This window comes from Eriocheir sinensis, unplaced genomic scaffold (assembly GCF_024679095.1).
Source record: "Eriocheir sinensis breed Jianghai 21 unplaced genomic scaffold, ASM2467909v1 Scaffold638, whole genome shotgun sequence".
Taxonomy (NCBI): domain Eukaryota; kingdom Metazoa; phylum Arthropoda; class Malacostraca; order Decapoda; family Varunidae; genus Eriocheir; species Eriocheir sinensis.
This window is the reverse complement of record NW_026111985.1, coordinates 249,593-266,018: the sequence shown is the minus strand read 5'-3', so window position 1 is coordinate 266,018 and position 16,426 is coordinate 249,593. Positions and strand designations below refer to the sequence as shown.

Here is a 16,426-nt window from a genome sequence, read left to right as displayed (position 1 = left end):
TTGACTCATTTAAAAACAAGCTCGACCGTCACTTCCTTGAACTTAATATTAACTAGAGTAGATAAGCAACGTTTAGGAGCCATCTGATTAATGTAAAATCACTTAGGTTTAAGGACAGACCACCTAGTCTGGACCATGGGGTCTGTGTGGTCTGATTTTCTATGTAAATTTCTCTCTCTCTCTCTCTCTCTCTCTCTCTCTCTCTCTCTCTCTCTCTCTCTCTCTCTCTCTCTCTCTCTCTCTCTCTCTCTCTCTCTCTCTCTCTCTCTGTGTGTGTGTGTGTGTGTGTGTGTGTGTGTGTGTGTGTGTGTGTGTGTGTGTGTGTGTATTTTGAGGGTTGATATATGAATCTCTGCGTGCATTCTTATTTGCCACACCCTGTGCAACTTCAAAAGTTTCGCAACGCAAGAGATCTTGACTAGTAAAACGAAGACACAACCAATAAAAGAGGGGCATTCAAGCATGCATGGCCTTGATTCAAGTCCCTGAGAAAACACCGACCCTCAGATTTTCCTCTCCTCCCCAAGCCATGAAGCTAGGCGTGGCGTCACCGGCGGGCGTGTGGGTGGTGGTGGTGGTCGTGCTGCTGGGCGTGGGCGTCGAGCAGCCGCCGGGTACGGAGGGGGCTGCGGCGCCACACGGCTGCTGCCGCCGAGGACGCTTCGCCGCCGTGGCTTTGGGCTTCATCGGGGTGAGCGACGCGACACGTAAATTTCTTTGGCGAAAAAAATTAAAAAAATTCTTTGACTTGGATGAAACTGTTTACAGATACTAATAATGCCCTCTCTCGAGCAGGTGATACTGGATGAAGTGCTAATTAAGAACATTTTAGGGGTTCGTGGTCGGACGCCACGGCGGGCACCACCACGGCGGGTGCGGGGGCTGTGGGGGCGGCTGCGGCGGCTGTTATGGCGGTTGCGGGTGGTGCGGCGGCGGCCACTACGGCAGGAAGAGGAGGAGTCTGGACGAGGTCATGGAAGGGACATCATCGAGGCCATGTTTGAGAAGGTGAGGCTGTGTGAGGCTGGCGTTCAGTGACAGTTCTGGTGCCACATGCACTTGGCGCTCATCACACATACACGCTCGAGATACTTTGGATATTGTTGAGGTTTATGAACTATAGATAGAAGGCAAATATTTGTACTAGAAGGCAAAATAATTGACGTATCAACTACATATCAGTCTCTGTCTTGCCGCAGTTCGCCTCGCAGGACAAGGACCAGTGTGAGCTGCGGCTCGTGTGCAGTTGGCGCAGAAGGATCCCAACTACCTGACCGGCGACGAGACCCTCATCCTCCTCCCGTACAGGTGAGAAGGCGGGAGGTGTGCAGGCTGGTGTGCACTTCAAACACAGCACTCGCCGGGGTAGTCCTTCCTTACTGTGTTTAAGCTTCTTCTTAAAAAAGTTCTATAGCATAACAGCGTATTTCAAATGTCGTAGTGATGGCTCTTGTGTTTTCATATTTATAGTAAAGGAAAAGTTGAGCTTATTACCACTAATGTTTGCCATAATATTTTGATAGACAATAACAACCTGACAGCAAAAAACTACTTAGTATATTCTCGATCCATCCAGTAACTAACGATTTTTTTGCGTAGAGGTTTTGCTCCTGAAGCCAAGAAATTCACGTGGTATACCTTTTTGATCTCAATGAGTAAAATCATTGCATACCTGGAAGCGCTATCCCGCATGGATGCTCTTCCTCGGCCACCACCGATGAGATGATATTGACGACATTCACTGGCGTAGTCGATTCCCGGGCAGTGGAAAAATTTGGGCGGCTTTTCCGATACCCTACACCCCTGTCCACCCAACAGTGAATGGGTGTACCAGGTATTAATCAGGGTTGTGTCCGTCTCCTGGGATCTGTTCTCTTCTCCTATAATTCCTTCCTTCTGTCTCTCTCGGCATATGACCACAGATGTTGCGCCGACTAAACGAAACTTTCAAACTCTTCCACTGGCGTAGTTTTCTTCGATGACACAACATACATCTCAACAGAATCACACACACAGGGGCCGCGATGAGTGACGAGCAGAGTTTCTACAGGCGGTACGACAAGGCGGTGTGGCACGGGCAGCACAGGAGCCCTGCAAAAGCTCTTCCCGCTGTGCCCTACGGCCCCGCAGATCATGGGAGAGGTGCCCACCAACGCCACAAACGTCACCTTCTGACCACCGACCCCCACCACCATCACATACCACCACACCACCGACCACCACCACGGACTACCGCCACACACCGACAACTAAATGATGCTGCAGATGTCTTCGAGGTTTCACTCCTACGTAATGTTACCGTCTCCGTTTTGTAATATTTTTGTACAAATAAAGAATTAACAATATATTGTTCTTATTCGCAACAGCACGTATAAATCGCCAGTGCTAATTTCGACCTATTAAAACTATCATTACTGCTGCTGATGCTGCTACGATTGTTATTGCTGCTGCTGATGATCCTCCTCCTCCTCCTCCTCCTCCTCCTCCTCGTCCTCCTCCTCCTACTACTACTACTACTACTACTTCTATTACTATCGACTTGCTCAATCCATGAACTCTGTCGGCGTCTCTTGGCCTCCTCCACTCGGCATTGTCTCTTACGAAAACAACCCGCTGAGCAGGGTCGACTTCTGGGCAGCGCGTCTCATGCCCGTTCAGGCGGAGTTGGCGTTAATGGACTATGCAGGTAAAAGGCCTCGAACCAGTCTCACGGATTAATCGCCAGTTTGACGGTCACCTTTTTTTTTTTTTTCAGTGATACCGTATATCGTTGTTTATTTCTTGTTCTTCACTGTAATGGTTCTTGTAACATTGAAACAAAACTGCATCGTCCACCTTCTTTAAAACTTTATTACGAGTCACTGAAAAAAGAGCAGGGAAAAGTGAACAAATGAACCAGAATTTAACTACTATATATCAGGTCCGTAATTTGCAGATTTTTAAGGGGGGCCAGAGAGCATCATGGGTTCCTGAGGTAGGGGGGAGGGTGGCGAGCGAAGCGAGCATGAGCATTTAGGCGGATTTTTTTTTTTTAAAGTAAGGTCTTTTAGGGGCATTTTGAGGCTCTTTCAAAAGGAGGGTATCAGGACACCTCTCCTCCCGAAATTGACCTATCTTTCGGCCACTCCTCTAACTATTTTTAGGAGCATCTTTTTTTAACATTTGTTACTTATTCTTTTGCCCTTGAACTGACTCCTCTGCTGTAAAAAAAAGGGGGTAGCCCTAGTCCCCAAAATTAAGGCCCTGTATATACTCATGAAAGAGTCATAAGCAAGATTGCAATAGGATCGAAAGGAAGGCCATTAAGCTCTTAGAGAACTAGAATCCATATCAAATCCACCCCTAAACTTACCCTTATAAAAATATTAAAAAATCGACTTTTACGCAAGCTTACACGTGGCATTTTAAGCCTTTTAGGTAAGTATGTCACGGGGCGAGGCGGGCAGGTGCAACCGTCCCCCAGGGGGCAACGCTCGGGTCCCCGTGTAGCCGCCTGAGCAGCCTGGGTCAACACGTTTGTTTGAACTATTACGAGGAAGAAACGCTCCTCACCTTCCCCACCCCGCGCGTGAGAATCGATGACAGGTAAAGAGACTCTTGTATCTTCTGTTGCTATGCTGTCATTATTATTATTATTATTATTATTATTATTATTATTATTATTATTATTATTATTATTATTATTATTACATAATTATGTAGTAGTAGTAGTAGTAGTAGTAGTAGTAGTAGTAGTAGTAGTAGTAGTAGTAGTAGTAGTAGTAGTATTCGGAATGGTGATGGTTGTGGTGATTCTTTTTTTCTCGCTCCTTGCAGAGTGGTCGGTTCTCCTTATAAAGCTGAGTCGCTGACTAAGCATCGATTCAGGTTTTCATGTCCTTAAAGCATGGCACAAGCTCAACAATTGTCAAATAAATATTATCGGCAATTAATTCCATCACAGACTCCCGATTCTGCATAAAAAAATGTTTGCGCAGAGCGTTCAAACACTCCTACTCCTTCTTGAAGAAACAAAGGAGGGTATTGCGTAACCCTGCAGGCCAGCGGGTCATCAGAAGTAAACAAGAGGAGCCTCAGAGTCGGGGCCCGCGATCCCGTGTCGCTTGAACAAGCGGGTATAAAATGGAGCCACGGGGTAATGAGCACCAGAAACAGACTGTGCGGTGGGACGATCCCATGACAGCAGAGCAATAAGGTGGGACGGTGCGGCGAGGCTGACCAGGGTCTGGCCATCATGCACGCTTTACTTTAGTTTTAACACGTGAACTTTTTAGTGTTTACTGGGAATGTGCGCTTTCGTGTGTCTGGTTGAGACGTCTTCAATTCGTATTATTCGTGTATTCCCCTTAGATTCGTCTAACACTCGTGTTGTTCGCGTCGCTTATTTTAATTGGAAAATTTCATTTAACAGCAGAGTTGAGAAAGATAATTAAATCGGTAACCTCATGAACAGTTCCTCGATCACTGTTCAGTTGCCGCACAAATCTTTCTTTTAACTGTAAGTTATTAAGTGCGATTGTCTACAGAGTTCATTTTTGCCTGCCGTGCCCCAGTTTTATATTGAAGATTTATATCGTGGCGTAGTCTGAGGACTCATGGTGGTATTAAAATGTGTACCTTCCGCTGTCCGGTATTCAGTAACCTACATTCAGTAGTGGCGACCCAGACGCAGGCGCTCACTAAACATAATGAAGGTGTCTGAGAATGTGACGACACAGCATCAGAAGAGCACTGGTCGTCATCGGTGCGGGACAGGAAAACCAGCTGGTCTGGAGTCTCATTATGCATGGCATATGTAATTCAGAGGCCTGGTTTCGACAGTCAAGGCAACAACCGCGCCCAGGTCCCAGTCTAACAAGTGTGCCGTCTGGACGAAAGAAGGAACACTGAACAGCGACCTCAAGGAAATGCACGTAAAGATTTGAATGTCTTTGGTGTCTGATTGGGCAACGTATAATTTTTTTCTGCGGTAATCGACAACGGACATTGGTTATTTGATACGTAGTAATGAAATGCCAGAATTTTCCCTTTACTACACTCACACGACCACTGCGTGTAACGATACGAAATTAATCCAGACAAGGAAAGGTTTGCCGGCGCCGGGATCGAACCCGCGACCAGCGTAACAGGAAACCACTCCTTTACCAGTCGGCCAAGAGATACCCCACTGGCTAAGTGGGTTATGGGAAGCTCGCCCATCAGGCAAGTCAGCACTACAGTAATACACTCGCTATCATGTTAAATACACCTGATGGGCAAGAGGGTGGGTGTATTGAGTGGCACGGAAGGAATAGATACATGTAAGTTATGTGAAAATAATCAATGAAAGGGATTATATGATTCCAACGTGGTATTTACGTTTTCGAGAAAAAAAAAACAAAAAAAAAACAAGTCAGTGAAACGAGACGGTACGAAAGAGAAGCACGGACCAGACAGACGCCACTACGAGCCTGGAGACTGTAAGGACGACTGATGATGACGACGCAGTGTCTGGGTACTGTTCGCTAATGTTCATCGTCCGCATAACATTACTACTGCAAAGTGAAAACAGCGAATGCGAGAACACCAACGGGCGACGCCTTAACCTTTACGGACAAATGACTATAAAAACCAATACTTATTAACCATGAGCAACTTTTTTTTACTTACCTCATCTATATCATGTTTCCCTCCCGTAGCTGGTGGCAATGAGATCCCTTGTAGCATTGGTGGTGGTGCTGATGGTGGAGGTGGTGTTGGGGCCCGCCGCTGCCAACCCCTCTCCCGCCCCCGTCGCTGAGGCCAACCCAGCCGCCGCCCCCGAGCCTTGCTGCGGGCGGGGCTTCGTCGCCGGGGTGAGTAACTGAAGGATTAAAGAGCAGCGTTAACTATTTCATGTGGTAATGGGATAGAATCTCTGACTTGCACTATTAGGTTTATAGATTATGAAAGAAAATTCCCGAAAAATACTGAAATTCAAGTGTTAAGGGATGCAAATGAGACAAATAGCGAGTTCAGTCTTTGATACCACTGATATGTTTGTAAATTATATGAAAGAAAAAAATCTCCCAATGTACTGAAATTCAAATGGAAAATAATGGAAATGAGACAAATAGCGAGTTCAGTCTTTGACCTGCAGTGATAAGTTTGTAAATTATGACAGAAAATGACCCCGAAATACTAAAATTAGAATGGTAAGAAATGCAAATGAGGCAAATAGTGAGTGTGATAGTCTAATATAGTGTCACACTTATTTCCAGGCCTCTCATCTTCATTCTGTTCAAATACGATCACATCATCAATCAATCATTAATCTATTTTTTCCCCATTAAATACATATTTAACCATTCGAGCTTTCACTCTATTAACAAGGGGAGCTTAATACCCTGTCGACTTCCCTAATGTCCTTTTCCCTACAATACCATCTTTTTCCATTAATTTGTGTCAGGGCTTCGTCGTCGGGCGTCGCTTTGGTGGCGGCTATGGCGGCGGCTACGGCGGCGGCTTCGGCGGCGGCGGCGGTTGCGGCGGCTGTGGCGGCGGCTGGTGTGGCGGCTGCGGCAGGAGGAGGAGGAGCCTGGAGGAGGCGATGGGCAAGGAGAAGCTCGAGGATCTCTACGGACAGGTTAGTGCAGAGACCTGTCTTCTCACATGCTTCCGACTCTCGAGACAAATATTTCCAAAGGTCACAAAGGAGATTAGTCGGGTTCTCATGATTTTTTTTTTTTTTATCACATCCATGGTGCAGAAGCCTTGTTAAACTATCACTAGGCTCACAAAACTAGCCATGGAAACACCCACAACCTCTACGAAAGCCTTATCCAATGTGGGCGTGTTGGTCTCGCGGAGGAACTCTTAAAGAAAAGGGGATGGAGAGGGACACGATTAGGCTAAATTATTACTTTTGGATTGGTTTCGGTTTCCATAGCTTTAAAACTCATTCCAGCCTTTTATATCCCCCTATTTATTATTACACTGTTCACTTGGGTATTGTAATTGCCTCCATACACGGATAAATGATGAAAGACGAAGAATTAATATAGAAATGAAGTACAAAGCCAGTATAAGGGGTTAACTCTCTCTCTCTCTCTCTCTCTCTCTCTCTCTCTCTCTCTCTCTCTCTCTCTCTCTCTCTCTCTCTCTCCTTCAAGTTGGAACGAGGAATAAGAAGTTCGATTACGAAATGCGCGGCGTTAAACGCAAAAGCGTTCAATGCGTCAAGGACTTGGGGGTCAAAATCGCGTCAAACCTCAAATTCTCACAGCAATGCATCGATGCAGCAAATAAAGCGAACAGAATGTTGGGCTTCATTAAAAGAAACTTTTTATTCAAGAATAAAGATGTAATACTCCCGCTCTACAATAGTTTAGTCAGACCCCATTTGGAATATGCGGTACAGTTTTGGTCTCCCCATCATGCAAAGGATATTGCTAAATTAGAAGGTGTTCAGCGTCGGGCAACGAAAATGATCCCTTCCTTGCGCAACAAATCCTACGAAGAAAGGCTTTCTACCCTTAACATGTTCTCTCTTGAGAAACGTCGCCTCCGAGGAAAACTGATCGAATGTTTTAAAATACTTAATGGTTTCACGAATGTAGACAGATCAACATTGTTTATGATCGATGACACTTTGCGCACGAGGAACAATGGCGTAAAACTCAGATGTAGACAAGTAAATTCAGACTGCACCAAATTTTTCTTCACCAACGTTGTAGTGCGAGAATGGAATAAGTTTCCACCATCAGTGGTCCAGTGTAACACGATTGACTCCTTCAAAAATTAGCTCGACCGTCACTTCCTTCAACTTAATATCAACTCGAGTAGAAATGCAACGTTTTGGAGCCTTCTGATTAATGTAAAATCACTTAGGTTTAAGGACAGACCACCAAGTCTGGACCATGGGGTCTGTGTGGTCTGATTTTCTATGTAATTCTATGTAATTTCTCTCTCTCTCTCTCTCTCTCTCTCTCTCTCTCTCTCTCTCTCTCTCTCTCTCTCTCTCTCTCTCTCTCTCTCTCTCTCTCTCTCTCTCTCTCTCTCTCTCTCTCTCTCCAGATCGCCGCCAAGGACAAGGACCAGTGTGGGCTGCGGCTGGTGTGTGAACTGGCGCAGAAGGACCAGCTCGACCTGACTGACAGCGAGGTCACCATCCTGCTGCCCTTCTGGTAATGCAACATTGACCTTCACACTGTCATTGATTACTCCGTTTTTCATCCTTTACTTCATGCTTTCTTCGCTACATGTCACTCTTCCCTTCACTCCGTAATTCTTCACGCTCTCTTTCCTTAACAAGCACTTTTTTTTTTTCGTTCGTTCATGTCACCTCTTCAGCCCCTTCTTTACTCCTCCGTTCTTCCTTACTTTTCCAATACTTCTCCATTTTCGTTCCTCTTGTATGGTGTCAAACCTCTTATCTAATTCATTCACTATTTTCTTCACTCTTTCCTTATTCCTAAAGTCTTCATTACTATTTGAGCCATGGCGCCTCTTCAATCTCACCACAAACTACATACAAGAATTTATTAGTTTAGTGTCTCCAGTATCCAAACGGTGACCACATAAACTAATACTACCGCTATCCTTCATGGTACAGCCCGTAACAACCACTCAATATGTTATCAGGGGTCGCGAGGAGAGTGACGAGCAGAGCTTCTACGGGCGGTACGACAAGGCGGTGTGGCACGGGCAGCAGGAGGACCCTGCAAGGAGCTCTTCCTGTGCCCCTACTCCGCCGCCTTCATCATGACGGACTTCTCTCCAGCATCCACCGGCATTGTCTTCTAAGGGCTGACACGATCACTTTTATCCTTTTTTCTTCTCTGGTTTGAGTTTCGTCTGCCAGGGCTTACACGTATCGCAAACAGGTAATTTTCATGGATTTGGAGTTCGATGTCTTGATTTCAAACCCAATAAGTGTTGATTACCGATCTTTTTTTTTTTATTTATATAATACTATTGCGAACCCCATCCGTTTTCCGTTTACTTAATATTACGAGAAGCTGTGAAATGTAGGCTACGGGTAGGGCATTTAAGGAACTTTTTTTTTGTGTGTGTGTGTATAATTCACCTCTTGATCTGCTGCGGGTCTCTCTCGAGACAGCCAGCCGGTCCCCTACGGAAGAGCACAGAGCTCATAGTACCGATCTTTGGGTAGGATTGAGACCACTCACACACAACACACCGCGACAACGAGGTCACAACTCGCCTGACGCCGCGTACCTACTCACTGCTAGGTGAACAGGGGCTACACGTGAAGAAGATGGGCCAACTTATCTTCACCCGACCGGGAATCGAGCCCCGGTCCTTCTGGTTGTGAGGCAAACGCTCTATCCACTGAGCTACCGGGCCGTGTATCAATTTACCATATACGGAAACACGTATCGTAGAAGAGTAACCTACATTTATCCAGTTCTAGTTTCTTTAAAACACACACACACACACACACACACACACACACACACACACTTAATTACATTACGTCATCTCAACAAGACATCTCGGTTTTTACATCCTGTACTTAATCTCGCTGACACAACCATAAACACTGAACCTGAATTCACCACACATCCCTATCACATAATAAAGGTAAGGTGTACAGTTGAAAGGAAAATTATCTCGTGTGCTTCGGCTAGCTAGAGAACTGCGACAGAACATCATAATAAAATCTTCAGTAAGGGGACGCGATAGGAAAGGCAGATGACCTGAGTCCTAACAACATAACCACCTCATTCTCATTTTCGTCGCTCTACTAATGGGTTTCACTGGCCGTGTTACACTGTTTTTCGCAAATAATTCCTAAACAAATTGTCGGATCAGTATGGTATTTCAACACCAAGCCTTTTACACCCCTACATAATTTATGGCCCACATAGCATATTGCTATATGTGTTTACGAAGGAGTTTACTCCTGTATATTAAGCCGAAGCCAGGCATGGTCACTAAGGTCGTATGCACATTCGAACGAATGTGGGGTACTCGTCTAGCCCCGCCTACACCCCTACCAACCCCCAGACTATTCCCACACTCACATTATACCTCACCCACCCCCTCCCCGTCTCCCTTAACCCCTTTATCACCGTCCCGCACACGTGTACGTGATAGGGAGGTATGGTACTACATACCATCACGTACATTGGTACGGAATACATTCGGAGTAAATATTAGAAGTATGGTTGGCAGCGGTCAGACATTCCCAAAACTATGAAAAAGGGTACTGGAGGTCTGATAACATCCATGAGCCGGTGGGACCCGTAATCATCAACGTCGCCAGCGATGATGAAAGCGAGGAGGATGATGATGTGTTCCTGGACAGTGACTGCGATTAAATCGTGTACTATCATGTTTGCCTATTTTTATTCCTACAATGCATACTCGTATATCGATCATAATACTTTCATTTCATAAAAATAATACAATGTATAACATACAGTAACTTCATAATATCCCACAGCATATTTTGTATATTTATTGCCTCAAATGTAACCTTGATAAGCTACAACGCCATTATTACCATTGGCATCAATAAACAAAGATGCAGTGATGCAGAAAGAACAATTGTGCAATTTATATGGAACCCTGTGGTTATGAACGACACAAGTCAACAAAATAATATAATGTCAACTTGACCATGTTGTGTGATAAATACACTATGTTCTAAAGAAGAACAAGTTATTACAAGAAAGTCAAGGCCACAGGTAATACAAATAGAGCGTGTTCATTCGGCTGGCCATAGGACCTACGTACAGCACATTTGCCTCCTACTACATTTGCGTAAACATGATGTTATACAGTAATGAACAACGTGATATGCGTTTGCCTCCATGAAAGCTTGCAGTACTCCCACGTTACATGTTAAGTAATATTGAAAGCTGCACACACTGCATTACTTAGATGCATACCTATATGACATATGTAGCTATAAGTACAGTACCTACATAAAGTAAACGGTATAACATAATGGAAGAGGCAGGAAATTGAGTAATGAGGGGAGGGGAGGGTAAGGAGGAGACGGGGAGGGATACGAAAGGAGGATGGAGGGGGGAAATATGGGAGGGTGGTGGGGGTGTTTGGGGGGTGGGGACGCGTCCTCTGAAAGTGTAGACGTGACCTCCTGGCTTCAGCTTAATATACAGAGTAAACTCCTTCGTAAACGCATATAGCAATATGATATGTGGGCCATAAATTATGTAGGGGTGTAAAAGGCTTGGTGTTGAAATACCATACTGATCCGACAATTTGTTTAGCTACCTACTGCTCAACTCTCCCCCCCTTCCTCGACCTCCACCTTTTCCTCAACCCCTAGCTCCTCCTTAATCCCCACAATCTCCTCCTCAACTCCCATAACCCCCTTATCACCCTTCACAATTACCCTGGCACTCAATCTCCACAACCTCCTCCTTCTCGACCTCTACAACTTCCTCCCTGACCTCTATTATTTCCTCCTTGACCACCACAGCCTCTCCCTCGGCCTCCACAGCCTCCTCCTGGACCTTCAGAGCCTCCCCCTCATCAATCAGCACCTCATCCTTAATCCAAAGAACCTCATCCACCTTCATAACCTTACAAATGACCCCCCACAACGACACCCCCTCCACCCCGCGAATTTAACGAGTCACAAGTCTTGTACTCCCCTAATAAAATGGAGCAAGATGTGCCCAAAAATCCGCTGTGTTGTCAAATACTCATCTCGAAGAACAAATCAAACAAGTGAGCTCACCTCAGCGGGTCGTGATGAGGCTAATTCAATAGCGGCCAGACGAGCAGCCAGGACCAGGAAAGGTGCAGCCAGCGCCCAGGCCTGAGTGAGAACCGAGGTGACAGCAGCAGCCCCTGCAGGACGTCATGCCTGAGTGGCACTGGTTTCGTCTTGAGTAGCAGCGGCACGTTACGAAATACACGCGACAGCCACACAAACTTCCGTGACAACGCCAAGACTGCCGCTCCTGCCTGTGTTGCCAGACTGCCGCGGCATGAACGCGGCCGCCAGCTCGGGACACTGTTCGAAGCTTCAACATTCTTAACGAAAACTCGCAGATATACATGATGTAATAATTATATATATATATATATATATATATATATATATATATATATATATATATATATAGAGAGAGAGAGAGAGAGAGAGAGAGTGTGTGTGTGTGTGTGTGTGTGTGTGTGTAGAAAATTAATGAAACAGGCAGTCTTCAGTACATTTTAGGGAATTAAAAAAATTATATCAGGAAAACACATCGCCTTGGTAGATGAGGAGAGGTTTCTCAAAATCATTACTGACATTCACTCTCTCTCTCACGGGCAGTTGTTTATGTTCTTGCCAGTGGCGTACATACCGGAGGGTTGTGGACGGGGGGGGAGGGGGGGCAAGACCACGGAAAAAGTTGGGCCTCCCTTTAGAAATTCTGAGGGAAAGAAAATCCGAATTGAATGCTACTGTATGACTTTTGTAGGTATACCTCTCCGTGGATGACGGGCCCCTCAGATGCAGATTGCAGACCCCAAGCTGTGCGCCAGCTTCTTCGGTTCTTCCAAGGATGCTCTAGATAACTTATAGACTCCTTGGGCTCTTCCTCTTCTGGGCACACTAAATTAATATCTTGACTATTTAACACTATGTTCTGTCTTGGTTGCATGAAAATGTCAGATACGAACAGGCGACCTATCATCACTTTGCCTGTAGTGTATCAGTGCCTTCAAAACACCTTATCAGTTATCACGTCATGGATGATGATTCCGCCGGCTGGGCACTCAGGATATCTTTATCAGTAAGCTCAACTGTTGTCAAGTCAGTGTCGACGTAGCAGCCATGGGGATTCTGCACCAGCTGTCAGAGGTGGGTGTATTCTCGATCAGACTTATTAAGACTACACCAAAATCAATGAAACAACACAAAGTTTTCATTACAGGGCTCCTTGCGCGTCACAGTGAGCGGGGGGGGGAAGGAAGTTGCGCTTATACTGGTTTTCAGTATGTTTTTTTACAGTTCTACAACTAACCTACTACAATTACTACTACAACAACAATTATTACTCACACACTTTTTTATGTGCTGCCTAAAGCGCCGGTGTGCTGGCAGACTGTCGTGTGGGGACCCCAGGCCGTCCCGTACGTTAGTGGGTGCCGTGATATAGGTATGACTGTTGCTTGGCCCAGGTGACATACCAGAATTTTCTCTTTACTACACTCCCACACGGTCAATACGTGTAACAGAAACACACGAGAAATTAATCCAGACAAGAAGGTTTGCCGACGCCGAGGATCGAACCCGCGACCAGCGTAACGGGAGAACCACTCCTATACCAGTTGGCCAAAGAGGTACCCACTGGCTAAGTGGGTTATGGGGAGCTCGCCCATCAGGCAAGTCGGCTGCGTCTCCCCATTTCTATTTAGATTAATTTCTGTGTTGAGTTCCCATTTTCTATGAACTTCGGAGAGCATGGCCAATCACTCTACCTGTTACCCTCTCGGGGTGACACAACAGAACCACAGGAGAGGATCCCACCACCTTGCCACCAGTGAAATACCCAGAATTTTCTCTTTTCTCCTGGGGGTTGGGATGGCATGCTCCTCCCTTCTCCTTTGTTGTTTTACTTGCAACAATAAACTATCAATCAATCACTCCCACACGGCCACTGTGTGTAACGAAACACACGAGAAATTAATCCAGACAAGGAAAGGTATGCCGGCGCCGGGGATCGAACCCGCGACCAGCGTAACGGGAGAGCCACTCCTTTACCAGTCGGCCAAAGAGTTACCCCCCTGGCTAAGTGGGTTATGGGAGGCTCGCCCATCAGGCAAGTCGGCACTACACATGCTGCCCCCCAGTGCTCCGCTTTAAGGAATTCACTTAAGTTAGGGTTGATTGAAGATCAGGGCAGCATGTGGGGAATCTTCCGCCACTCTGCGATGGTTGAAAAATCAGCGTATTTCGGCGGGACTCGAACCTAGGTCCACAGACTCACCACGCCCGGCCACCGCCTCCCCCAAGAGGAAATAGTAACACAGAATAAGAATACTACTAATCTTGGAGGACTTTGCCCTAAACACTGACCTATTAAAAATCACAAACACATTCCTTATCTCAAAATTGTGTTCGATTTCTACTCTTGCTCTTTTCAGTAACTCGTTCACTCTCCTTCAGATCATTTACATGTAGTCACTCACTTGCCAATATTTTCCCCTCATTTCCCTACTTCCTCTTCCAATCTTTCCTCTGGATCATGTGTAGTGACCCCCACACCCTTCAGGCCTTCACCTACTGAAATGGATAGATTTGTCTGCGGCACTATACTTCATAACATTCTATAAAAAAAGTGTCATGGTTTTTATACAAAATCTTTGTTATAATCATAAAAACGAAATCTTAACACCATATGACCTTATTGGATTATCCAATTATAATCAAATTCATTTAGAGGTAGTAAATAGCTGACATATGAGAGGAAGCGAGAGGTGTTGATCGAGATAGTGTGGTAACTTGGCAAGGTGAGGGCTTGGCTGACCTTGCAGCCGCCACTATCCCACCCGCCAGTTTCTAGTGGAAATACTATATAAGTAACGGGTCTTTTCAGCTCCATCATACACTGTTAGAATATGGTTGCTTATGTATGTTATAAAAGCAACTGATTTTTAGTTTAAGTTCAAAGTGGTGAAGGGAAGAAGGATTACTGACTAACTGAATGCTCCTACATCTTCCCACAACTCAAGTCTCTCGTAAAATGGACCTGGTAGCATATATTCTTACCTGCCAGAAAGCATCAATAATGAACCAAACTGGGAACACTACCAGCGCATGGTGGATGCCTATCGACCTGACCTGGCAAGAAGAATGATAAGCCACCAGAGCCATCTTCCATACTGTGAACCCTTGTCACCTCAAAGAACAACGGGAAAGAGACAGAAGGTGAGGGTGAGGGTGGCCCGGGAGACACTGAAGGGTGAGGGGTCAAGGTGTGGATGGAAAACTTCTTCAGCCATATTTAAGGAGCAGGTGAAAGATAATGCTCTGCCAGTGGTAGAACCCTAAGCACAAAATTATTGAACATGTGAATTTCTAGGTAGGTATACTTGACTGATATTTAAAAGGTGCAATGAGCAAGGATTTTTCAACATTCTTTTATAATGCATTTCAAAATTACTTACCTTAATGCCATTTTTTAAGGCATCATAATTGTACACTCAGAGAGGTCAGTGTGGCAGATCTCCTGAATTTTTCACACACAAAAAAGCACCAGGAGGATGCAACCAAGTTACCTCGACACTTGCTGGTGCTGGGGCGTCCTGAGAGTGGGAAGACGGCCCTCTTTGCCCTCATCCTGCACTACTGGCTTCATGGCAAGCACAGGGTGAGCTGAAATGCATTTCAATCTTCCATTCTATACATTCTCAAAGAAAAAAAATAATTTGCTGCTTACTGTTATTTTTTTCCAAAATATGTTTATTCTATATCCAATTGTTACTTTATTAGACAAATTAACAATCCATGAATTACACTTCAAATTGCCATTTTCACACCTGTATTCTTTATTGCAGATACACAATCTTGTTAAATTTGACTTCTTGCTGGCTGTCCAATGTCTAGGATTAGAGTCTCTCTCCTCTGATTGTGAGACAACTACTGTGGATCTAGAGAAGCACATGCTGGATCACCTTCCTAAATCAGTTGAGAAGCATGGTGAGGAGGTAGTGCGGCAGGCTATGAGGAAGGCTAAGGTCCTCCTCATGATTGACTCACTGGACTTCCTGGATAAAACCACTATAGACAAGGAGACTTCCCTGTCTCCTTGGTCAGACAGTCGTGTGCTTCTGCTCTGTCGATACAAATTCATGAAGGATAATAATGATCATGCATTTTTCTGTGAGCAAAGCGAAGACAACCTGGTGTTGAAACTCTGGGGTGGATTGGCTCCTAATCTTTTTCAACTTCCTGAAAACTCTCATGAAGACATTTCTGAGCTGGGTGGTGTATTTTCAGAAAATTTGTTAACAGATTACTGCGAGAGATTATGCAAATGTGAAAGACAGCAAAGAAAACCCATTTCATGGATATTGCCATTCAAAACTAAAGTACCTTTCAATGGATATGAGGAAGCCATTCAATATATACTGGGCAATGAAAGTTTTCTGTGGTAATGCTGATTTTGATGTAAAAACACAATCTGAGCTCTACAGTAAATAGCTGAAATATGGTCCAAGTCTTACAGGGCTAGTCTTCATAGATCAGATGCAGATGCTGGAGATCTCACTATCAAGAATGTCTGTCCTGACTAAGTTGGCACATAATGCCTTCACCACAGAAAATGAATACATCTCCCATAAGGACATCCAAGAGCATGGTGATTTGATGGGTTTCTTAAATCATTTCCTGCTTCCTCATTACAACCCTCATGGCAAAATTCAGCATTTCACATTTAGAATAGCTGCTCATAAGTTTTTAGCAGCCAAGAAGATA

General features: G+C 45.0%; 1 protein-coding gene and 1 long non-coding RNA gene across 3 annotated transcripts; both read left to right on the top strand.

The window, feature by feature from the left end:
* The first annotated feature begins 439 nt into the window (after positions 1 to 439).
* On the top strand, positions 440 to 8,725 carry LOC126993584 (uncharacterized). The gene is made up of 5 exons (XM_050852718.1): positions 440 to 691; positions 833 to 970; positions 6,566 to 6,604; positions 8,035 to 8,144; positions 8,602 to 8,725. Exons 1-5 carry the CDS (start codon positions 467 to 469, stop codon positions 8,723 to 8,725), a joined length of 636 nt encoding a protein of 211 aa, XP_050708675.1. The 5' UTR covers positions 440 to 466.
* Positions 8,726 to 14,820: 6,095 nt separating this feature from the next.
* LOC126993583 (uncharacterized) lies at positions 14,821 to 15,999 on the top strand. 2 transcript variants are annotated; one of them, XR_007747989.1, is made up of 3 exons: positions 14,821 to 14,878; positions 15,158 to 15,320; positions 15,508 to 15,999. It is a non-coding gene; the product is annotated as an uncharacterized LOC126993583 (long non-coding RNA). The 2 variants fall into 2 exon arrangements; XR_007747990.1 differs by having other exon boundaries at positions 14,876 to 14,965.
* Positions 16,000 to 16,426: the final 427 nt, after the last annotated feature.